Source organism: Cervus canadensis, chromosome 18, assembly GCF_019320065.1.
Source record: "Cervus canadensis isolate Bull #8, Minnesota chromosome 18, ASM1932006v1, whole genome shotgun sequence".
Classification (NCBI taxonomy): Eukaryota; Metazoa; Chordata; class Mammalia; order Artiodactyla; family Cervidae; genus Cervus; species Cervus canadensis.
Window position 1 is genome coordinate 53,509,923 of NC_057403.1, and position 22,077 is coordinate 53,531,999.

The 22,077-nt window shown below is 67.3% G+C and overlaps 1 protein-coding gene across 5 annotated transcripts in view; it reads right to left on the reverse strand.

Annotated features, from left to right (window-relative positions):
- Nucleotides 1-22,077, reverse strand: part of GSE1 (Gse1 coiled-coil protein) — a 390,100-nt gene that overhangs the window by 6,333 nt on the left and 361,690 nt on the right. The window contains exons 3-13 of one of the 5 annotated variants that reach the window (XM_043435170.1): nucleotides 21,003-21,221; nucleotides 12,685-12,884; nucleotides 8,966-9,141; nucleotides 8,348-8,545; nucleotides 7,657-7,848; nucleotides 7,009-7,322; nucleotides 6,141-6,465; nucleotides 3,307-3,920; nucleotides 2,502-2,614; nucleotides 2,008-2,236; nucleotides 598-711 (exon numbers count right to left, since the gene is read on the reverse strand). In XM_043435170.1, the coding sequence (XP_043291105.1) occupies nucleotides 598-711; nucleotides 2,008-2,236; nucleotides 2,502-2,614; nucleotides 3,307-3,920; nucleotides 6,141-6,465; nucleotides 7,009-7,322; nucleotides 7,657-7,848; nucleotides 8,348-8,545; nucleotides 8,966-9,141; nucleotides 12,685-12,884; nucleotides 21,003-21,221 (2,694 nt within the window). Of the gene's footprint in view, nucleotides 1-597; nucleotides 712-2,007; nucleotides 2,279-2,501; nucleotides 2,615-3,306; nucleotides 3,921-6,140; nucleotides 6,466-7,008; nucleotides 7,323-7,656; nucleotides 7,849-8,347; nucleotides 8,546-8,965; nucleotides 9,142-12,684; nucleotides 12,885-21,002; nucleotides 21,222-22,077 lie in introns of all 5 variants that reach the window. The other 4 variants (XM_043435169.1, XM_043435168.1, XM_043435171.1 and 1 more) reach the window with 4 other exon arrangements.

The window sequence follows — 22,077 nt, forward strand, 5'->3', positions numbered from 1 at the left end:
GCACTGTTTGGTCTGAGACGGGCCGTGTTTAAGCAGCAAGGCCATCCTCGAAAGGTGCCGCAGGAAGGCGTCTGGGAAGAAGAAGAAAAATGTGAAGGAAGGAGCAAGTCACTTCTGGTCATCCGCGAGGCGTTACACAGTCAGATCCAGAGAGAAAGACTAAATCAGGAGCCAGGAGCAGGGCCGGACCACCAGTATCTCCTGCTCCGTCGGCAGGACGGCAGAGTGAGAGCCGTGAGAGAGAGAGAGTGAAAGCAGGTGTCACAGGGCCTGCGAGAGACACGCCGGGAGCACGGAGCCCGAGTGGCAAGTGCTGGAACCAAAACCCGGGCCACGCGGGGGACAGACGGCAGCACAGCCACACCCACCACCAGGCAGCGTCCACCGGAGGAGCCAGGACCCCCACACCCGAGAGCGTGACTGCCGACACCGCGTTCCGCTGAGGTCTTCCCACGCACAGCAAGCTTGAGAGAGAGAAGGGAGAGGAAGAAAGAAGCCCGCCGTGTCTGGGAGGAAGGCGACCTGGGGTGGTCCGTGGCCTGCGGCCCTGGGCACCCCCGGGACAGTCCCGGGGGTGGCAGATGGGGCTGGCCTTACCGCTCAGGGACACGGCAGGACTGTCCCTCGGAGAGCTCCTGAGCGGGTCTGCCACCGCGGCGGACAGCGCCTTCTGCTTCATGGCCTGGAGCAGCTCAACAAGCCTCTCCTTGTCTGTGAGAAAAGCAGCCTGAGATTACCGGGGGGGATTGCGCCACTCCTGAGTGGGCAGAGGAGCAGGAGTGTAGCTCAGGCCGCGGCCGGCAGGTGCGAGTCCTTTGGAACGAGAGACACGAAGCCACGGGCACAGGCTGGCTTTAGAGGAAGAAAGTTCACTTTAGGGCCCGGACTCCTCGGCTGTCACCACCTAGGGTTTCAGGTGTGTTCCAAGAAGAGCGGTGCGCGCGTGTGGCGAGTCACAGGTACCTGCGAGCCTCTGCGGGTGAATTCTCACTTTAAAAAGTTGGCCTCAACACAGGAAGCAACCCCGAAAAGCCACACCACGCCTCGGGTGGGCAGGCTCTCTCCCGGGGCGGTCCACTCCCCGCTTCCATCGCATGCGTGGTTCCCGTGACAGCTGCCACCAGGGAAGAGGGACATACACCCCGTGACCCCGCGGGCTGGGGGCCCCCCGTTGAACCGCTGACACCTAAGCAGCCACATCGCCGCTGGCTGAGAGACGCTCTTCTCAAACAAAACCCTTCACGTTCCCAGGGATGTGTCGTGGTTGCAGCACTGCCCCTTTAAGGGAGAGCGGAAATCCAGGCCCACCGGTTCGGCCCAAAACAAACGAAACGAGTGAAAGCAACTAAAATGACCAATGAGCACTCTTGCTTTCCTCTGACTTCCTTCAAGAAAGAGGTGACCAGGCCTCAGCGAGGGGGGACGTGTGGGGGTGCGGCCCAGAAAGGTCAAGTGCCCCCAGCACTGAGCAAGCAGTGCTCGAGGCGCAGACCAAGGAAGGTGCCCCAGAAGGCGAGTTCAGATTCCAGCCCAGTTGGCCCCTGGTGGCCAGACGGATCCGAAAGGGCGAGCCGTCCATGCACAGTGGGTGTCGGCCCAGCCCTGCCCCATGGCCGCGCACCACCCACACCTCCTGCCATCAGAACAAGAAACGGCGGCCACGTGAGCCGCCCGCGAAGTGGAGACCCAGAGACCACGCAGGCTGAGCACCCTAATGCAGGAGGGTGCATGTACCCCCCACCCCGGGGCCAGAGGCACTGGGAGACCTGGCCGGGGGAAAGAGCGGGTGGGAGTCCAGGGCTGACTGCACAGAACACCAGCCGCCTTCAGTTTCACAGGACGACACAAGAAAGAGCGCTCGGAAGGGGCCGCTCTCCATTTCCCGCGGAGAGAGGCGTGGTGGCGAAGAGCTGGGGGGATGAGTCCGTGAGAGCCGAGGGGCGGCTTCAACCCCCGGCCCTGCCTGCTTCCTCAGAGACCCCCAGCCGCCCTGAGGCCTGAGCTCACCTTTCCTCTTCTCGGCGCTGATGTGGGTCAGGTTGAAGATGGTCAGGAACTTCTTCTTCTCCTCGAAGTTGGGGCTGCTGTTCATGTCGTCGGGGCTGTAGCGGGTGGACAGCGCCAGTCTGGGTGAGGGCGTCCGCCGTTTGCTCCGCGCCGTCGGGGGCGACGGGCTGCGCTCTCTCAGCATCCGCCGGCGCTTCCTCCGCTTCTGGGTCAGCAACTCCTCCTTCTGCTGTTGGGTGGTCAAGCCAAAAAGTTGCAAAAACTCTAGCTTCTAGATTGAGAAAGAAAACAAATGAGGTTGAAACCACGGGCAGAGGCTCCTGCTGACCCCGGGGCCTCCTGGGCCTCGAAGGTTGTGCTCTGGACACTCTGGGCCGGGCCGGCCCAGGGAGGGGGAGGAGGGCGCCCGGACGGCGTCCCAGCCGGCGTGGGGAAGCCTAGAGGGGGTGCCCGCAGCCCAGCCCAGGGCCCGACAGCGGCAAGACCCCAGATACCTCGGAGGATGTGTCCAGTTTGAGGGGCGGCTGCTCGGCCACGCAGCGGAGGTGGGCCCTGACCTCCTCTTCATCACTCTCGTCGTAGGAGTCGTCCAGGTCGTAGTAGTATCCTGGAGGTGGGCACAGAGCTCTTCAGCTGGGCAAGGGGCCTCGCCTCTCCAGGGATGCACATGGGGCACCCCTGGGACCCGAGAACCCACCGCAGGCCAGGCCCTGCTGCTCCTGACCACCCCCAACCCTGGGCCCGGCGTTCCTTAACCCCAGGCCTCCTCAGGGCTGGGATGGGGGCACGAGGCGGGCACCAGGGTGACGCAGCCCCCCGGCAGGGGACTGTCCTTCACTCCAGCCCGGAGTCAGGGCAGCCCAGGTCTGTCTGCACATCCGCTCCCCATCCTGCTTAGGAGGGTCGGGCACACGCGGGCTCCCCGTCCTGGCAAAGGCACAGAGCCTCACAGAGTCCCATGCAGAACAGCAGAGCCTGAGGGCACCGGGGCCTGACCCCATCCCTCACAGGTGAGTGGAGGGGAAGCCCTCTGGGGACCCTCGGCCGAGCCAGGACCAAACACATGCTCCTCACGTGGCCTCGGGCCCCGCTTCTGACTGTGAGGCCAGGCTCGGCACCTGGCAGGAGGAGCTGGGCTGGGACCCCGATCCCACCCGGCTGTTGGGGAATGCGGGTGGGAAGCGGCCACGCTCGTCCCGGGCCTGCTCTCCCGTTCCCTGTGGCTTTCCGGGGAACCCCAGGGCACTGCTGGCCGACTCCCACCCCACCTGGCGCAGGAGCGAGTGGGGGAAGCCAGACCTTTCTCCTGGGCCTCCCGCCGCCGGCGCTCCTCCAGGTCCAGCTTGCTGACCAGCCTCCGGCGCTGCTGCAGGAACTCGTCGTAGACGTAGGCTGGGTCGGGGCCCCGAGGCGGCGGGGGCCGGTAGGGCGAGCCTGGCTTCAGGGGTCCGGGGGGCTCCCCGAAGGTGGCCGGCGGGGCAAGCGAGGCCCGGGGCTGGCCCAAGACAGTCGGGGTGGCCGGCTCGAGCTCCGCCAGGAAGGGCCCGGGCCCTGGTGGGAAGACCTGCGGCTCCAGGGCCCCCGGCTCCCGGGGCAGCGGCGGGTACTTGTCCAGAGGGGCGGCCTCGCGCTTGCGGGGCCCCTCCTCCGCCTTCTCCGGGCAGTAGACCCTTTCCACCTTCACTAGCGGGACAGCGGCTGGACGGCTGGGCTCGAACGGGGCGGGGTGGCCGTGCAGGGGGTGGCCCTCGGGGACGCGCCGCGGCTCCAGCGAGCTGTCCATCAGGGACACGGGGTTCCAGAGGGCCGTGGGCACCGCGGGGTGCTGGGGCTTGGGCGAGATGAGTGGCGGGGGCCCGCCGAAGTGCTGGGGGGGCTCGCGGCTGCCCGGCTCATGGCGGGTCGGTCCCGGCCTGTGGAGGGGGGGGTGGGCGGGGGGTAGGAGCAGCCATCAGCCCAGGGCCTGGGCCAGGAGCCCCCAGCCAGCACCGGAGGGGGCGAGACGGCCTCCTGGGGGCCGTTTCCCAGGGCTGGAGGGAGGACGTGCCTTCCTCTCTGCAGCCAAGGGACCCACGTCCTCCCCAGGCTGGTGCAGACCAGCTTGGGAGAGGACCCAAGGCCCAAGGCGTGCCACCCGTGGGAGAGAGTGGGGGTGGGCCGGCCTCCTCTCCCCACACCGTGCTCACAGATGGCAGTCAGAGACCAGCTTGAGGGGTCTGCCCATCCGATTGGACTTGGGGAGACCCCCCCTAGAAGACCCTCATGGCCAGCTGCTCCCCCGTAGTGGTCCCTGTCAGGACCGAAGCGACCCCATGTGCCCAGAGAGCAGCAGCTACACCCAGAGGGTCTCTGAGGACCAGACCGGGGCCTGTCCCGAGAGCCAGGTCACCGGCAGAGCGCACACCCCCTCCCACCGGCCTCAGACCAGCAGCTCTGCGTCAAGGCCGAACCAAGTGCCTCTCTCCCTGGTGTATTTTAAACAAAATTCAAATTCAACCTTCAAGAGACTACTCGGCTGCAGTTTTCTCCAGTTTACCTACTATTTTTAAGCGAAGCCCCATGCTGCCAAGGTGACTGAGGGCAACACCTGAGGGGACTGGAGGGGAAAGGGCAGAGGCCATGGCAGGCACACGAGGCAGGTGCCCAGGGCTCCTCCTGCCCGAGGAGGGGGCCGGCCCACCACAGCCCCAGAGGCCGCTGCACTGCTGCTGGGCAGATAGCAAAGGGGACCAACCGCATCAAAAAGCTGTGAGTCCCTAAAGGCATAAATGCAAAGGCATAAAACCTGGTACCAGAATAAATAACTTCCTGCGCCGGACCCAGGCACAGACTGGTTTTCTAGCTCTGATCACAGGGCCCCGAGAGAACGTCATGCTGCCATGGGCACCACCTGACCAGGGGGCAGAGGCTGTGTCTGCTGCGGCGGCAGCCCGCGCGCCGACAGCTGCACTGGGATCGTGGGGCCCCAGGCCGAGGGAGGCAGCGTGTCCTGAGCTCATCGGGAGATGGTGGGCGTGCACCGCTTGCTCGCACGGTCCCCTAGGGGGTCACGGGAGCAGAGGGCGGCTCAGAAATAGACGAGACAGCCCTTGTGTGGCCCCGCGTGGGCCCGGAGCAGCAGGGGGACCATGTGCAGCAGAACGTCCTGCCTGGCTCACCGAGGCCAGACTGCCTGAGCAGACAGAGACCTAGCCGGGGATCTGGTCACAGTTCAGTCCTGGCCACACCCAGCTAGCCGGGCAAATCCTCCCCGGGCGCCCTGATCAGTGGATGCCGAGGCAGGGGCTCGGAGGGGTCAGCTGCGCCCAGGATACAGAGACCCACTGGCCAGCAGGAGCTGGAGCAAAGAGGGAGGCAGCCAAGTGGCACTCACACCTTCGCCCGACACCTTGAGCGTTTCTCATCCTGAGAAGAAGGCACGGTGGACGCCGAGGGCTGGGAAGAGGCTCAGAAGCCCTCCTGCCCGGACTCCGTGCACAGCGGAGGAGACGGGGCAGGGCCCAGCGTCCCCCAGGCCTAGACCCGCTCCTGCCACCAACTCTGGCTGAGGGTCTCCACCTGGGCCTTCGGAAGGAGCCCTGGAGGGAAGGTGGGGACACGGGGTGACAGCCAGATCAGCAGGTGGGGGCAGTGAGGCCCCGGGTCAGCTCCGAGAAGGGGCCCAGCTCATAAGGTGAGTGTCGGCAGCCAGGGTCCCAAGGCCTCTCGGGAAGTTGTGTTTGTTTTTTTTTTAACAACAGGACAGGAAAAAATGGGTTATTTAAAAAAAATTATAAAAAAAATAAACGTTTTGTATGATTAAAAATCAAAGGGAGTCTCCTTTTCGTTCCAGTTCAGGCAGAGAGAGATGCTAGCACAGAAATTAAGTATCCGTGGAAGCTTCTCGGCAGGCCCCCTCAGGCACCAAGCCTGCCCTGTGGGGAGGGCCAGGCTGGCTGTGGACACATTTCCTGGCGGATGAAGCCCCTGAAGCGAGCACCTTCCTCCTTCCCGCCTCCCTCCTCCCGGCCCAGACGGGGGTCTTAGAAGGTGACACGGAACCCAGGGGACAGCACTCTGCGGCAGCAGACCAGAGGCGCTCGATAAACGCAGGCGCCCCCGCCACGGGCCCCAGCCCGCCCCCCGGGGCCCACCTGGCGCTCTCCGGCCGGTGCTCGGGGTCCGCGGGTGCCGGCGGCCGGCCCAGGTCCAGCTGCTGCTCCAGCACCTGCTGCCGGAACTCCGACACCTGCGACTGGCGGTCCTCCTTCTCCTGCCGCAGGCGCCGCTGCCGCGCCAGCCACTTCTCCTCCTCGTTGGTGCGTTGCAGGAGCAGGGCCGTGGCCGCGCTGCTGCCCGGCAGCGAGAAGAGCCCGTGGCCGGCGAGGAGGCCGGGCGCCGCGTGGGGAGGGGCGGCCGCCGGGTGCAGGGGGTGCTGCACCGGCTTGGGCACCTGCAGGCCCGCGTCCTTCAGCTTGTCTGTGGGCGGGGCGGGCCGTCAGGGCGGGGCGGGGTCCTGGCGCTGGGCTCAGCCCGCCCCTCCCTGGAGAAGGGTGCCCCCTTTCCCGTGCGGCCGGGGCAAGAACAGCAGGACGCGGCTGCTCCCCGGGGGTCCCGCCTCATCTGAGTGACAGCCTGGACGGGCTCACACCACACAGCAGAGCAGACTTGAGCTCTGGGGGGCATCGCCCACGCTAGAGGTTAGACAGCCGTGGAAACTAAGGCTGTACGTAAGTATAGTGTATGTAAAGTAGATAAAAAATGAAGGTCAGACGGACGGCTGTGCAAATTCACTGTTTAAGTACAGTGAAATAAAGTATGCTAAAAACTAAGCTTTGGTTATCTTTTTAACCTATCATCTCTAAGAATTTGGTTGTACTACGGTGCACAATCCCAGTGATCTACCAGCCTTCACACCAACTCTGAATCCGGCCAGTGGACGTCCCTGCCCTCGGCTCCTGATCCGGGGCCGCGCCCTGCCCCCGTCCTCGCGCTGACCGAAGCCACCAGGCTCCCAGGTACCTGCACGGGTCGGGGTGAGCTGCTCCGAGGGCTTGGCCCGCTCGTCGGCGGCGTGGCTCCGCAGCGCGTGCAGCTCGGCCACAGGCAGGAAGGCGGGCTCCAGCGTCTTGGCGGCAGCTCCTTCTCGCAGCTCCTTCTCGCGGGCGCGCTGCTCCCGCTGGCGCTCCAACTCCCGCTCCTTCTCCCGCTCCCGCTCCTTCTCCCGCTCCAGCTCCTTCTCGCGCTCGCGCTCCCGCTCCTTCTCGCGCTCGCGGTCGGCCTCCCGCTCCCGCTCCCGCTCCCTCTCCCGCCTCAGCTCCTCGTCCACCTGCAGCCTGGGGGTGAGCATGGAGATGTGACACCCGGGAGCGAGGTGCTCGCACCTCAGCCCGGGGTTCTCCTCTCTACGGGGACGGGCCGTGGGCCAGGTTCTGCTTTCACTAATGCGCCAAGAAAACTCAGCATCCACTGGAGACAAAAGTCGTGGACAGAGACTCTCCAGGTGCCTGGAAGGCTCCTGGCCAGGGCCAGCGATTGTGAGGACGGCCCCCAGACAGTGGCCGGGACCTCCCGGCAGCGCCCCTTTTGCAGGGGGAGACCGTCCACACACACCTGGCCAGCCGGGCTCCAGTGTGGTGAGCCAAGGGCCCCAGGACGGGGCTGGCTTACCTCTCAGCACTGAGGCTGGACATCCGCTCCGAGTGCAGTGCCGCCAGGGATGAGTGGGAGAGCTCAGGAGGGTAGCGGACCCCTGAGAGGTGGAGGTGCATGGCCGACGGGTGCAGTGGGGGCAGGGAGCCGGGGGCGGGGATGGGGTAGAAGGGGGACCGCAGGGCTGACAGGCAGTAGGAGTCGTCCATCCTGTGGAGGGCAGAAGGGGCTGGTGAGCAGCCAAGGTGGAGAGGAAGGCGGGACCCAGACCCCTGCCAAACACGGGCACTGATGCGGGAGCGCCGGACGGGGCCTCCACAAAGGTCCTGTGAGAGCCCCCTTCCACAGCCAGCCCCAAAGCCCCATACTCCCAGAGGCCACAAGGCCCTGCCAGCCACCCCTCAGCTCAGCCAGGCCAAGCACAGTGGGGCCCCTCCAGGTCTCACCGTCTGACCCAGGAAGCAAAGTGGAGACAGCGCCGTCTCCACCTGCCATATGTGAACCACGCGCTCTGTGTACTAACAGCCACGCACCCGTGGAACCCTCGGTAGAAACGGAGGAGCCAGGGAGGCCGGCTGGTGCAGGGAGAGTCTCCCTCCAGGAGCAAGCTCCGGACGGCTCATCCAGAGGCTGGGGGAGCAGCCCGCCCCAGGGTACACCCTCTGACCGGGGTCTGCCCGCTGGCGGTTGGGGACGTTGAACGCCTCACCTGAAGGCCGGGTGCGGGAAGGGGTGCGGGGCCAGGTAGCCGGGGTGGTAGTAGGCCGCGGCGGTGGCTGGGTCCAGGCCGAGCGGAGGCAGGGAGGACACGCGGAGGTCCTCGGCCGTGTGGTAGGGCCGGAAGCTCCTCAGATAGTCCTCGGTCACCGTGCTGGGGGGCACCACGTGGTGCACAGGCCGCTGCAGGCTGCAGGCGGAAGGGGCGGCGGCAGTGAGCTCCGGGCGCGTGGGCCACCGCCCGCACCCCGCAACCGCCTCCCTCCTCCCAAGGGCAGTCCCTGCCGGAGGCCCAGGGCCCAGAGCTGGGCAGCTGCCGCTCCTCGGGCCGCCCTGGCCCCTCGCTGTCCCTCACCAGGGGGCACGGGCCTGTTACCTGCAGCCCGGGGGAACCGCCCCCCGCCCCTAGGAGCCAGGCTGGGGGTTTACGGTCAGGCAGGCAGCCAGCCCGCTGTGAGCTCACGTGGCAACGGCCAGCAGGGCTACCAGCCCAGGGCGGGGCCGCCAGCTGGCGGCTCTCGGGCTCAGCTGGTGTGGACTCACAGCAGCCAGAACCTCAGGGGTCCTGCCCCACACCGTGCCCGTCCCCCGGCCCCCAGCCCGCACTTACTTCAGTGGTGGGAAGCGGGAGTCCTGCACCACGGAGCTAGGTGAGATGCCAAAGGGGTAGGGGGTGCTGAGCAGGTGGGAGGGGATGGCCGGGCCCCCCGCCTTCTCCTGGGGCAGCGGGGGCTCTACAATGAGGCGCTCGCGGCCACCGCCGCCGCCCCGGGAGCCAGCGTCCTGCTGGAGAAGAGAGTGTGGGTCAGAGCTAGGGGGCAGCTCAGAGCTCGGCCACTGGCAGCAGGCCAGGCCTTCCTCCGGACGCAGAGGAGCTTCAGAGGGATATTCTCGCGATGCTCTCTCCTGACGGTTTCCGCGCCGTGGCGGGGGTGACAGCCACTGAGCCCCCTGCCCACCGCCCACCCGCTCACACAGCGTCCCAGGGGCCCAGGTGGCAGCTGCCGGCCTGCCTCACAGATCACTGGGCCTCGGTGTCCCTGGAAGATGTGGCTGAGCAGCTGGCGCTGCCCAGGGCCAAAGAGGCCAGCCTGTCCCTTCTGCCAGACAGACCCTGGGCGGCCCTGGCTCTGGCCAGAGCAAGCAGCTGTGGGGCCAGACCTGCCTGGGGACCTCTGCACACTGGTGGGGGCTGTGGGCCCGCCTGCCCAGACTCCTGACCAACAGAGGGGCCTGGAGGGCTCAGGAGGGAGGCCCCAGGAAACCAGAAGGGGCTCACTGGAGGCAGGAAGTGGGAGGAGGTGGCCCCCACCAGCCCTGGCTACATGGAGGAACGTCCTGCAGGCCCACCTGCAGGCGTGTCCAGCTCTGGGCAGGCAGGCCATGGACAGGCTCTGTCGCACGGTGCCCCCCTCACCTGGCGTCAGGCCTGGCCCGGTCACCCTGGGCAGCGACAGGAGAGCAGGACGCAGGCCCAGGTCCATCCGCCCCAGAGCGAAGGGTCAGGGAGACACCCTCCCCTGTCTGCCTGGCGTTTCCCCCATTGGGTCAGGAGACGGGGGCCGCAGAGCCTCAGGTCGCCTCGCTCCCCGCGTGGGGGGCATGGGATGGACCACACAGCCCCCACAGAGGAGGGGCCCACCCGTCATCATGTCTACGGAACACCCGGGCGGGCGGCGGCGGCACCTCCCAGGCCCCGGAAGACAGGGCAGCGGCGTTCACCGCAGGAGACGGGCCGCTGGCCCCGCTGTGACCAGGGCTGCACGTGGGCTCCGACTCCCCCTTTCCCGGGGGGGTTCACCAGGCTGGGGGCGTCGAGGGTGAGCCCCACACGCAGATCAGGGCAGGGAGCCGGCACTCCCCCTGGTCTCCAAGGCCCTGGACAGGGCACCCCCCCCCCCCGTGCACGTCGGACATGCACAAGAGGCGGGCCCTGCACGTGCAGCTGCATCCCCCTCCACTGGCATGGGGCCCGGCCGTCACAAATGGGGTGAAGGCCTTAAACCCCGCTGCTCCGGGGCCCTGTGCTGGACTGACCGGGGGTGGGGGGGGGGGTTGCTACCTGGACGGGGACGCAGCGGCTGGAGCCTGAGGCCCCCGAGGTACAGGGCGGCCCCCGGGAAACGCTGGGCCCCACAGTGAGGGGACCCGGACGCTGCCTCCGGGCTGGCAGCCCCGGATGGTGGAGGCCTCGCAGGGGACCCGTGCGTACAGCCTGGAGAGGAGCTAAGGCCACTCCCGGCCCCCTTTGCTGGACCAGACGGCAGAGCGAGGCCCCAGGTGCACCAGCCCCAGGCGGGTCAGCCCCGTCAGCCCGCGGCAGGACAAAGCCCACGGCAGGACAAAGCCCACGGCAGGACAAAGCCCGGCTTGAAGGCGGCGGGGCCAGATGGCACCTTCCCGGGCGGGAAAGGCTGGGGGGCGGTGGCCGGCGGGCAGGGGGTCTGGTGGGCCAGACCCACGCACCCCCCGCCTGCTTGGAGCCCCGACAAGCTCGCGATGGGCACCTGGGCAGGAGGTCAGGGGGCCGTGCCCGGGAGCCCCAGCTGCCGCCCTGGGAGCACCTGCGGGCGGCTCTCCCTGCTAAGTGGCGGCCGCGGGCGCAGCTGCAGACAGAGGGAGGACGGGGAGGGGGGACCCTCCATTCTCTGGTGATTAGAGAGGCTTCCACCAGGCAGACGGGCAGACATGCCCTGTTAGCTCTAAAACAGACTATTTGTCATTTCATCTGTCCTCACGCTGCTCCCACCACCTGGGAAATGCCGGCGACCCCCAAGCAGAGCGCCCCCCCCAAGCTTCCCCGCTGGGAAACGACTCCCCCTCCTGTCTCCCGCCCCCCCCCACCGGAGGATTACACTCTCCACTGAGCCTCTGTGCCAGCCGGCCCATCCCTCCCCGCTCCCCAGCCCCCGGCCCACCTCCCCGGCCTGCCTGTGTCACGCTCACTGGCCACCGCGCGCTAAGTGGCTGGAGCACGGCCCCCGCAGCCCTTTCTCGGGGTCACTCGGTACTTCCGAGGCTGTGAGGACCCTCGCGGAGGAGGGCTGAGCTCGGGGGAAGGGGCCTATGGCCAGGAGGCGACCGTTGAGGAGGCTCCTGGGCCTGGAAGGGCAGCAGCTGGGCGCAGGGCAAGACGAGCAACCACTGGGCCCCGGGGGCGAGGGGAGAGGCAGGTGGTTGGGCCCCGAGGTCAGGGCTGACTCTTAGGGGGAAACGGGTCCCCTGGAGCAGGAGACTGTGGTGCGGACCCTGGTTCTCCCTCAAACCGGGCCCAGGGTACAGCTGGGCGTCCGCATCCCACTCTGGCCAGGATTGGCCCTGCTGGGCCCTGCCCAGCCCAGGGATGAGCCAGAAGGGTCTGGCACCTCACACGTGGGGGTCAAGGTAGGGCTACCCCCAGCTGGGTCCTGGCCTCCTTCCAGGAATTCAGGGACTCCCCGTTCTGTGGACAGAGGCTGCCCCCCTCCCACTCCCAGGGCAGAGAACAGACAGACCCTGAGTGATGCCCACCCCCACCCGACCCAGCAAGGCAGAGAGCTGGGGGCCGAGCCGAAGACCCACCGTCCCCCGACCCCCCTCCTGCTTTCTCCGGGTTTAATTAGTGCTTCCAAGTGGCGCTGGCCCTCTGGGGACTCGGCAGAAACATCCAGAGCTCGGCGCAGTGACCACGTTCTTAATTAGGAGGGCCCTCCAGGCTGGGGGTGCGGGGGCGAGTCCCCCGAGGAGCCACACCACCTGGGCGCAGACCCAGGGAGCCCCGCCAAGTGTGGGAAAGGCCTCCTGGGGCGGGCAGGCCTCGACAGTTAAGACAAGTATCAGTAAAGGTGAGCTGTGAACACGCGGCTGCAACAGACAGGAATAATAACAGCTCGCGTTTACACGAAGTGCTCATGATCTGCAAACACCATTCTGTGCCCCCCCAGATTCCTTTGTGGGAGTCCCAGCCCCCAGGACCTCACAAAGTGACCATGTGCGGGAAACGGGGTGCGTGTGCAGGGGTGACCGAGGCGCCATGCGGTCACTAGGGCGGGCCCTGGTGTCCTTGGAAGAAGGGGAGACCGGGACACAGGCAGGCACAGAAGGAAGAGCCTGTGAGGCAGCGGGACAGGACGGCCGTCCACACGCTGAGCAGAGAGGCCTCGGGAGGGACTGAGCCCATCCATAGCTGGGATGCCGGCCCTACAGCAAATCTGTCCTGAGCCCCGCCCCAGACCACGAGCCCTGTGAGTGTTCTCTTGACACAGACCCTCCGGGCAGCTGCTGTCCCTCGCTCCCTCGGAGGGAAGCGGATCTGAGCACGAGATGACCCCCCATCAGCCCCCCACTCACCTGGCGGCTCTCACTCCTCCAGACGCCATTGACGGTCTTGGTGGGGGCGATGGTCACCACGGGGGGCGTGCTGGGGACGCTGTGTCCCCCGGGGGGGACGATGATGGGGCCCATGGGCACGCGCTTGGGCGTGCTGGCCGGGGAGCTGTGATTGGTGGCCGGAGAGGAGACGGGGGACGACTCGCTGCTCAGTGAAGACCCTGCGGGAGAAGGACACAGCGCCTGAGCAGAGGCCGGGCTCTGCAGACGCCCCGGCCCAGCCTGGGGCCCAGGCGGGAATGGGGGACACGACCTACCGACCAGGTGGGCGTGCCCACCCCTCCCCGGGGCTGCTCACCCCATCTCTACCCCAAAGGGGGTTGGAAGAGCCAGGGGAATAAGCAGGTCCTCCCAACATGGATGGGGGCTGAGCCCCAGGAAAGCAAGCTGGGGGGCTTACAGGATGCTGTTGGGGGGCGGGGGGCAGTGGGCCCGCTGCTGGCCAGGCCTGGCCGGGGGTGGGGCTGAGAGAGGCCTATATCATCAGGACATCAAACGAGATCATTCTACCTTGAGAACTGAACTGTAACGTGGGGTTTATATCACACGGGCTGGTCAGCATGTTCACAACGTTGGGCAACCATCGCTGTGACCTGCTTTCCACTCCCTCCCCCCAGCCCTGGAAGGAACCCCCACCCTTAGCCTGCACCCCTGGGCTTCTCCCCCAGAGGGGGTGGCGGGGATGGGCAGCCGGCATGGCTGGAGGCTTCCAGGCCTGCAGGGCAGTTCCATCTCCGGCAGTTGCAGGGGCAGCAGGCGAGGAGGGCACAGGGCGTAGGGGCCGAGAGGACTTGGGGCCCTGATGTGAAGGCGCCCGCCTGCAGCAGCTCCCTCGAGTGGCGGGGGGAGGGGGCGACAGTGCGTCCAGTTCCCCGTCCTCAGCCCCCGATGCCCCCGCCCCCAGGTGGGTCTCTAGTCCGAGGCCTATCCTGGCAGCGTGGCCCCTGGGATGCTGGAGTCTGCGGTTTGGGGGACCCCCAGAGGCACACCCAGGCCCCGTGCAGCCGGGCTGTGTGCACACCCACGCCTCGTGGTGCTCTGGGCTGCAGTCGGGGGTCAGAGGCCCCTCAGACACCCACATGGTGCCCCATCACACACAGACCCCCCGAACCTGTGAGCCATGAAGAACACCCAGGGAACGGGTCTATGGCAGACCCGGAAGGACGCCCCTGATTCTGTCACACAGCAGAGCTTCAGCTGGGGCTGTGCCCGTGGGGGCTGGGCCAGCTCGGGCACCCGGAGGCGGCAGACCTGGCCCAGGAGCCTACGCCGACGTCCCGAGATGCCCAGTCCCACAAAGTGCCCCTGAGAGGCCTGAACCAGGGGGCCAGGGAAGCCAGGGCCAACACACACCGCCCCCGCTGCAAGCAGGACCTCACGGCTTCCATACCTCCCCCTGGGGTTCTCTGCAGAACCTGCCTGGTCCCAGGGGCCAAGACCCTGGTCCTCTCGTCTCTTTAACCAACCACACTCCTCCTCCCCAGTGACACCTCTGCCTGATGGGGAGGAGGGCGGCCTATGGCCCAGGGTGCTTGACTTGGGGCCCTTCTCTCTGCCCCGAGGACTCCCCAGCCAGGTGTGGGCTCAGCAGGGGCTGGGAGGCAGAGCGGCTGGACCCCGAGGCCCACAGAGGCTGGCACGGAGCTGTGCCCCCGGGAAGGTGCGCCATTGTGGCCGACTCAGTGCACTTCCTAGGCTTGTGCACGACCTGCACAACTGTGCAGGACGACCCCGCAGGAGACACCAGTCCAGACAGAGCCGGGGCTAAGGGCTCAGTCACCTCCAGAACAACGCCAGGGCCAGGGGGCCCCTGCTCCCAGCCCCCACCCGTCAGGGCCCACACACCAGCAGTTCTCCAACCCTGAGTCACCCAGGCCAACACCAGGCCCACCCCTAGGTCAGGACGCCACGCCCCCTACCCCAGCTGCGCCACCCACTGGCCGGGCAAGCTCCAGCCTCTGCCAGCTGTCACGGCCGCCAGGGACGGCCGATGCCAGGGGTCCACTGGCTGCCTTCCCAACCCCCGCAGGACAAACTCCAAGGTTCTGAAACTAGCTGCGTCTGTCGGGTCAGGGGTCCGCCCGGGACACCAGTTTCCAGGTGGCAATGGTGGGAGGTGGGCTGACCCGGCCTGCCCTGGGGCGTGGAGAGCTGATGAAGGAAGTCCCGTACCCTGAACCGCCCCCCGGCGGGGCAGCTCGCAGAGGTCGTGAAGCAGTGTCCGTGTACCACCCCAGGGACCCTCCGTGCGGGGCAGTGGGCCCCGGTCCACCCAGACACGGGTCAGCAGTGCCGACCGAACCTCCCACCACACCCGCTGCGGCTGGAAGGACACAGAGCCACAGAGCGGGCAGGGGGCCGCCTGTGTGCCCGGGGCCGCCCTGTGGGTGGAGGAACGTGGGCCCACGCGCTCTGGAATCAAAAAAGAAAGAAAACGGATGCACCGAGCGCCCCGAGCAGTCACCGGGGAGGCTGCACTGCCCCAGGGGGATACGGGGTCAACCCCCCAGGGCCGGGCAGATGGAGGGGGAGCCGGGGCCTCACTGCACGCGGGGACTCGGGGCCACCTGCTGCCCGGCCCCGGTTCCGTCTCTGCGCCCCACACCATCAGCAGGTCTCTGGGGACCGGCATCATTTCCAAGCACCGGGCGGTGAGTGAGGAGGCAGGAGGGGGCGGGCGGGACTCGGGTGCCAGAGGCCACGGGCAGTTAGCAGCCTGGCCCCCGGGGGATGGGCCGGCCGCTGCCACTCAGCAGCCGGATCGATGCCCGACCACGCACCCGCCAATTAGCGGGCGGTGCCCCCGACCCCGGGCTCAGGGCGGCCGTGATTAACTGCGGTGCGCGGCAGGCGTTGGCGCGCGGCCGAGGTGACTCTGCGCAGCGCTCCATGTCCCCTCCGTCTCTGAGCTGGCAGGTGAGTGCCCGGGGCTGCCCGGGCTCACGTCATTAACAGCTGAGACCCCAAAGTTGCCTCCACGGGGGCAGGAGTGGGGCCTGAAAACACGACTCTGCGACAGCACAGAGGCCGTCAGCTCCCAGACGTGCCCTCGACCTGCCACCAGGATAATCACAGAGCACCAACTCCATGCCCCAAACCAGGGCTCCTGTGCCAGGGCCAGCCCTGAGCGAGGAGGGCCGGGCCCGGCCTCAGCCTCACAGCTTGTCCCCCTCCCCTCCTCCCCAGGGGGAGGGCCAGCGACCCGTGATATGTCCCTAAAACAGGACCCCCCGGCCGCCTTCCAGTGCCCTGAGCTTCTCAGGGCCGAGGGCAGCAGTGTGCAGGCAGCGTCGCGGTGACAGGATGGGAGGCGCTGTGATGGATGCAGAGTGAGGACCAGCGTCCATGCGGAGGGTCTCCCCACAGCGAGCCCTCCCAGACTTCACCCAGGACCGGCAGGGACCATCCTGACCCACAACCACGAGCACATGTGCTCCCTGGAGGTGAAGTTCCCGCCGTAAGCACACACAGGTGAGGACCCCACAGGCTGGAGACAGCGGGCACACGGCCAGCCCGCTGTGGGTTCAGGGAGACCCTGCTGAGGGAGCCACAGGGCTGCACACGGCCCCTCCTGGCAGCCGCTCTCCCCACCGCAGGCCTGCCCGTCCGTGGTGGGACAGACTGGGCCTCGCCCCCGCGCCCTCCGAGGAGCCCTCTCCCTCACCAGGGGCGACGCACGCCTGCTCCCAGGACCGCACACCGCATCACCAAACCCCAACCAGCAAAGGCAAGTGTGGTCATCCTCACAAGACGCGTTTCCCAGCAGAGCGGTTGGGGGGGGAACGGTGGGTGTCCATGCTGCTTCCCACGGGGGCTCAGGGGGGCCGAGTACCCCTCCAGAGCGGGCTTGGTCCCCTTCCCCTGGGCCTTGCTCTCCCTGGAACCCTGGCCCAGATGCCAAGGAGGGGGCGAGGAGCTGAGGAGGCCCCCCTCACGCTCACCCCTGCTAAGGAGATAGACGGGGCTGCACCCCCACCCCATTCTGCTGTTTTCCTGGAAAGAGGCGGGTTTCAGGCGGCAGACCATGAGCACCCACCTCGTTCCTCACTCTGGCAGCTGCATCGCTGGTGGGCAGAGTCCCACCTCCAACCTCGCCAGCGAGGGTGCCTGCTCCCCCCACCTGTGCAAGGCGGCCCCTGCCCATCACTGCCAAGGGCCCCATGGGAACACGCAGACCAAGGTGATGGTCAGGCGCACGTCTGCAGCCTGAGGTTCCTTCCAGAACGTGCTGTGTGTGGGCCTGGTCACGCCCGGGGCTGTCGGCAGACAGGAGCACTTGCCCCGATGGGACAGGGTCTCCAGCCCTCAGCCATGGACACACCCACCTCGCTCGGCCCCTCGAGGCCCTGGCTCTGCGTGTTGGGGGTGGGGTGACAGTGTGGGTGGCCCCGCACCGTCACCAGCAGGCACTGTGCCTGGAGCGAGCGTGCTCGTCTCCTGAACCCTCAGGATCGACGCGGCAGACGCCACCCTTGTCCTGAGAACAGGCAGCAGCTCAGAGAGGTTGCGCGCCGGGCCTGGGTCACACAGCAAGGACACAGAACCCGCCGACGTCCGTGTCCCCACACGGGGCGCCCCCCTCCATGGTGGGTTACAGGGTCGAGCACGTCAGGGGCCCCCCAGGGACAGACCCTGGCCCCTCGCCGGCCCATAGGGACCAGACAACACACCTCCCGCGGGGCGCACCATCTCCCGCTCACGAGCTCTCTGGGGACAGAGCAAACAAGGCAGGCGGATGACTTGCTCTGCACCGAATTTTTAAACTGCACCCTGAAGACGCGATGTGAGGAAAGACATCAGCCCGGGAAGCGGACGGGAGAGTTGGGCCACAGCTCTCAGAACGAGATGCTCCGGTGGGGCGGAGGAGAGGGTTGCAGGGAGCGGGAGGCGCCCAGGGCCGCGGCCAGCACCCGGGGAGCACGAGGTGACAAAGACGGGCCTGGCGGCAAGGTGGGGGGATCGCTGCACCCTCGGGGGCAGGATGGTCCCCCCGGGGGCACCCTGCGGGTACAGGGGGCCTTCAAGGGACAGCCAAAGCGGAGGCCGTGCCGGGCCGTCTCTGGGAAGGCGGACACGGACGCGGCGGTGTCAGGGAGGGACTGGTTTCCATCTCGGCTCCACGGCCTGTGAGTCGGGACGCCAGCCAAGCCTGAAGCGCGGCCAGGTCCGGCGGAGAGGTGGACGCAGAACAGAGGCCACTCTCGCAGCAAGAGGCCGCCGGCACAGAGCGGGTGCTCGACGAACAGTCACTGTGCCGGGTCAGGACGGGAGCGCCCTCACCGGGTGAGCCCCGCACACCCAGCAGTGCCGTGCCAACCGGCCACGGGAAGCCACGAGACCCGGGGGCGCGCCACGCGGACAGCCAGCGGCGGGGCAGTGCGTGCCCACAGTCGGCCAGGCCGCAGATCGGGGCTGCCAGAGTTGGGGGTGGGTGTTGGGGGCGGGCTTCTTTCGGGGAGGACAAAACATTCTATAACTAAGAGTGACGGCTGGGACTTCCCTGGTGGTCTGGGGGTTAAGATTCTGCCTGCCAATGCAGGTGACCCGGGCTCGATCCCTGGCCTGGGAAGACCCCACAAGCCGGGGAGCAACTGAAATCCATGTGCCCCAGAGCCCTGCGTTCTGCAGCTGGAGACACCACAGCAGTGAGAAGCCCGTGCATCGCAACCAAGAGCAGCTCCCGCTCGTTACAGCTAGAGAAAGCCCGCGCGCAGCAACCGAGACCCAGGGTGGCCAGGAACTTGCACAAATTAATAAATTTTTAGAAAGTGATAGCCGCACAACTCTGAACGTGTGACAACCTGCTGAACTGTGTCCTTTTAGAAATGAATTTTATAGAAAATTTACAAGGAGAAAAAAATTGAGCGCCCCCCCCCCCCAAATCACCAAGCATCCCCCTTGGCCGTTCTGGTTCCCGGTGGAGAGACAGGGGCCCTGGGGGAGCCAGCCACCCCTCGTGCTCCCAGAGCCCCCCAGGCTCCCAGAGGCTGACAGCCAAGACCCTCGCGTGCTCCCTGCACCACTGTAGGACGCCCGCCCCTCCCTGCCAGGGCCGTGCTCAGGCTTTTGCCGTCCTAAGCCCGGGGCCTCCAGGTCCACGTGGAAAGGCCCAGGCAGCAGCAGCAAGGGACACCACATGCGTCCTCAGCAGCTCTGTGACCCCAGGCTCCTTATGTGACCTCGCAGGGCCTCAGCCTCCTGCCCTCCTGCACACTGGGCGACCGCCGGGCTGCTAGCCCATTCTACAGACGGGGGATGGCCCAGCAGAGCTGGGGCGACTCCGTGAGAAAAGAAAAATGGGGACCAGGCCTGGGGATGTGGCTGGAGGCGACTCCAGAGAGTGACAGGGCTCAGCTCTTCAAAGCAAAAGCCCCACTGGGGTTGCCCAGATGGAGCATCGCACGTCCAGCTCATCACCGTAGCTTTAAATGCACAGACTTGGCCTGTGGCCCCGTGAGCCAGAAACAAGGTCGCGGTGCCCAGCACGCACAGTGGAACTACACCAAGCATCAGGGCAGCCTGGGGTCCAGACCCCGAGCTCCCCAGGGCCCAGGTTTCCTCACTCAGGGTGATGGGGACGCCTCAGCCCAGCCAGCAACGGATGCCGTGCTCCAGAGACAGCCTGAGCACGGACCTGCATGGCCCGGCCCGCCCCAGCCCTCCGTCACAAAGTCCTCGGGCACCCTTCCCAGGGCGTCACGGGAACACCTGGACTGCAGCCGAGGGGAGCGGGCCCCCCGCAGCACAGTGTTCCCGGCCAGTGAGGCCCGACAGCCTCTGGCACGTGGGCTGCCCACTGACCCGCCATCTGAGCTGGACGTTGGGGCCAGCAGAGAGGAAACAAAGGCCACCGAGGCCAGGCTCGCCCCACACTCGGGGCCCCCGCGGGAGCCTTGTCCTCTGCAGACAGTGGGGTGGGGGGTGTCACCCCAGGATGGGCCCAGCTGCCCAGGCATGGACATGGATGTTGGCTTAAGCCCTGACACCCGGGTTGGGGGTGACTCAGCCAGAGGGACCTGGCGGTCCCGACCTGCTGACAGCTGTCCGTGGACGCCGTGCCGGCCCCGTCTCTCTGCCCCTCTGGAACACGACGGAGGATGACACCAGAGCAGGGAGCCACCGGGCAAACTGCCCAGGGGGCCGCCTCGTCCACTCAGAAGAGACCCCAGGTCAGGGCTGGAGCCACTGTGCCCGCTCCTCCCCAGGGTGGACACCGGCCGTGAGGCGACCCCCTGGCAACGCAGAAACCAGGCCCGACAGCCTTGGCTCCTGGGCCCAGAGCCACCTGCCCCGGGATTCCAGTCTACCCCACTCCCTCCTCTGCCCAGCCACGTGAGCAGAAAAGGGGTGCGGACAAGTCGGAGTCAGACATCAGCAGACGCCCGCCGCATCCCCGTCATAGCAAGCGTCTGCTCTGCTGTGCTGGAGACCCCAGAGTCGATACAGATAGACGAGTGTTCTCCAGGTGCCCAGAGGGCCCTGGAGCACGCAACAGCAAGCCCTGGACATCTGGGGAGAGGCAGATGGCAGGCAGAGGCACCCAGGGTCCCCACTTCCTCTACCCGGGAGGTCGAACCCCCTGCCCCCCGAGCAGGGCAGCTAAAGGGTATCTGAGAGGCCCACACTGGAATCTGTAGCAGCCCAGGCCTCCTGGCAGCTCTGGTGCAAACTGCCCACCACCCACTCGTGCAGCCGGTGGCCTCTGACCCGAACACAGCCTGACAGTCACCCTGGAAGGGCCTGGAGCCAGAGTTGTACGCACAAGAAGGCTGACACTCAAGAGAGACCAGAGTTTGCCAAAAGCCACACAGCACGTCACTGCCCCAGTGACAGGAGGAGTCAGGGCTCCAGACCCCTGGGGGACACCTGTCCATGCCACAAGACCCCTGCCTGGGGGCCGGGGCAGGAAGGATAGCAGTGGTGGGTGAGCTGTGCCCCCAACTCAGGAACATGCCGGGGGCTCTAAAAGGGGTATCACACCTGCAAACCCCCCCCCCCACGCCCACCGCTGTCGGCGGAGGGCCCCCTCGGCGGCTCCTGGAGCAAAGAAAGGCAGCAGACAGCGCAGAGAGCGGGGCTTAGCAGCCAGGCAGGGGGTCCGAAAGCGCGTCCCTGCCGCAAAGCAACAGCAGGAGGAAGATCGGCCAGAGTGGATGCTTGGTGTGCAAGCCCACGGGCAGACGGACGGACGGACGGCCCTGCGCCGAACCCCGGGGGCCGCGGGGGACCACGCTCTCCCCGCCCTTCGGCCGGCTGCCCGGGGCGGGCGCGCCTCTTACCTCTGGGCTCCTCCGCCTGTTTGGCGAGCTTGCGCAGGGCGGCGGCGAAGCTGGAGGAAGGTGCGGCCTGGGCCGACAGCGCACTGCTGGAGGCGGGGCTGCCGCTGGGCACCAGGGCGCCATTGAGCGGCGAGGGGGTGAGGGGGCTGACGGTGGCAGTGGTCCTGGTCGCGGTGGAGAGCATCCCTAGCGAAGGGGACTTGGGCTCATGGCTCATGCCTGAAACAGGAAGAGAAGAACCAGAGTCACCCGAGAGCAGAGGGCCCAGCACCAGAGCGGGCGCCGGCCAGGCATGCGGGGCGCGGGGCAGGCGAAGCAGGGCAGAGCCAGCGCTGCGGAGCGAGGCGGGCCGCCAGCCCGGCGTCCCTCTCCGCCCCACAACCAGAGAACCACGGGGCCCGGGACCCTGGGCCAGTATTCTTGCAAGAAAGAGAGGAAAGCCAACGGAAAGGAGAGGGTCAGAGCGGGGACCCCCCGGAGGACAGGCAGGGCCTCCAGCACGTCTCCCAGATGGATGATGGCGCACAACCTCCCTCCTCCCAGAGGAGGAGACGGGCTCGCGCTCAGGCAGGCCGCGGGGACCCGGGACCATCCCTCGCGGGTCGACTGGGCCCTCGTGTGGGGCTGCCGTCGCCCCTTGAACCCCAAAGGCCCCGGGGGACAAAGCGGGTCTGCACCGAGAAGACTCCCTGGAGGTGAGAAATGGGCAGAGGACACAGCCAGCTGAGGCCCCCGCGGCGGTCGGCTAGGCACAGAGCACCCCCGAGACACTGAAGACGCACAGCGGCAGGTCTACATGGCTCCCCCCAGGGTGGGGTGGGGTGGGGTGGGGGGGGTCCAGGCTCGGCCACGCTGACCAAGGAGCTGACCGAGGGGACCCCGCAAGCCTTCCCCACCCCCAGGGGGCTCGTCCTCCTGCAGGCCCCGCGAGACCCCTCAACAGAGGCCATGCTCCTCACTGGCTGGTGGGCGTGAGCGTCCCCTGCCCTCTCGGGGGCACCTGCCCATCCCTGCTCCCAACCTGCGGGTACATTCCAGGGGTGCAAACAAGGCCCATGGCCTCACAGGCGGCAGG